The sequence below is a fragment of the Aplysia californica genome, unplaced genomic scaffold, assembly GCF_000002075.1.
Source record: "Aplysia californica isolate F4 #8 unplaced genomic scaffold, AplCal3.0 scaffold00728, whole genome shotgun sequence".
Lineage (NCBI taxonomy): Eukaryota > Metazoa > Mollusca > Gastropoda > Aplysiida > Aplysiidae > Aplysia > Aplysia californica.
The window spans coordinates 289,098-290,198 of NW_004797998.1; the positions used below are offsets into that span (position 1 = coordinate 289,098).

General features: G+C 43.0%; 1 protein-coding gene across 1 annotated transcript in view; it reads right to left on the reverse strand.

The window, feature by feature from the left end:
- The window catches only part of LOC101855978 (suppressor protein SRP40), a gene marked incomplete at its 5' end in the record, with an annotated part of 7,622 nt that extends 7,050 nt beyond the window's left edge, over positions 1 to 572 (reverse strand). The window contains 1 exon segment of the mRNA XM_013088356.2: positions 114 to 572. Coding sequence (XP_012943810.2) covers positions 114 to 572 — 459 coding nt within the window.
- Positions 573 to 1,101: the final 529 nt, after the last annotated feature.

Sequence of the window (1,101 nt, forward strand, 5' to 3'; positions counted from 1 at the left end):
AATAATAAAAATAAGAAGAAGAAGAAGAAGAAGAAGAAGAAGAAGAAGAAGAAGAATAAAAGTAATAATAATGACAATAATGACAATAATGATGATGATAAAAGTCGACGTACCGTGAGGGGCAGATGGTCTTGTAGAGTTGTCCTCAACGAACATTACGTCAGGAAGCCGAGTGCGGGAGTTGTCTTTGGTGACTGTTGGTGGAAGCTGCTTCGCGGAGTTGTCTTTGGTGACGGTTGCTGGAAGCTGCTTCGCGGAGTTGTCTTTGGCGACTGTGGATGAAATTTGCTTCGTGGATTCATCATCGGGCGCTGCAGGTGAATGTTCCTTTATAGATTCATCCTCGGGGACTGCGGATAGCTGTTGCTTCGCGGAATTGTCTTCAGAGGCTGCGGGTGAGTACTGCTTTGCTGTGTTGTCTTTCAGCGACGTGGGCTGATGCTGTTGCTTCGCGGAGCTATCTTTGAAAGCCGTGGGCGGATGTTGCTTCGCGGATGTGAGTTCGGGGACAACAAGAAGCTGCTCAAATTCCAGAAGTGTCTCTGTGTCCTCGGGTTCTGGACTGTTGTCGTCTGGGGAAATGGGAGAATATGTGTTTGTTTGTTTGTTTGTTAGCTTGTTTGTTGTTTGTTTGTTTGTTTGCTTGTTTGTGTGTTGTTTTTGTTGTTTGATTGTTTGTTTGAGTAAAGAGAAGCACATCGATACAGTAATGGTCATTTGGTGCTAGGGAAAAGTAAGACAGGCAGACAGAAACAACAGAGGGAAAGGAAAGAAGTAGGACCTGCCAGTGACACCCTCCAACCACCCACACAGACAGAAACAACAGAGGGGAAAGGAAAGAAGTAGGACCTACCAGTGACACCCTTCAACCACCTACTTTGTTTTGTTTTTTTCAACATATTATACAAACTGTATTTGACAGGTAGTTTCTGTCGATGAATCTGTGCGTTTGCAAATGATGGGATCGGCAATGTTTTTGTTTATAATATATTAACCCGGATTATTCGTCTGTTATTTCATTCCTAAAAACTTCATCTTGTTTACAATGTCTTAAGAACATTGATCTATCAAACACACACACAAACACACACACACACACAC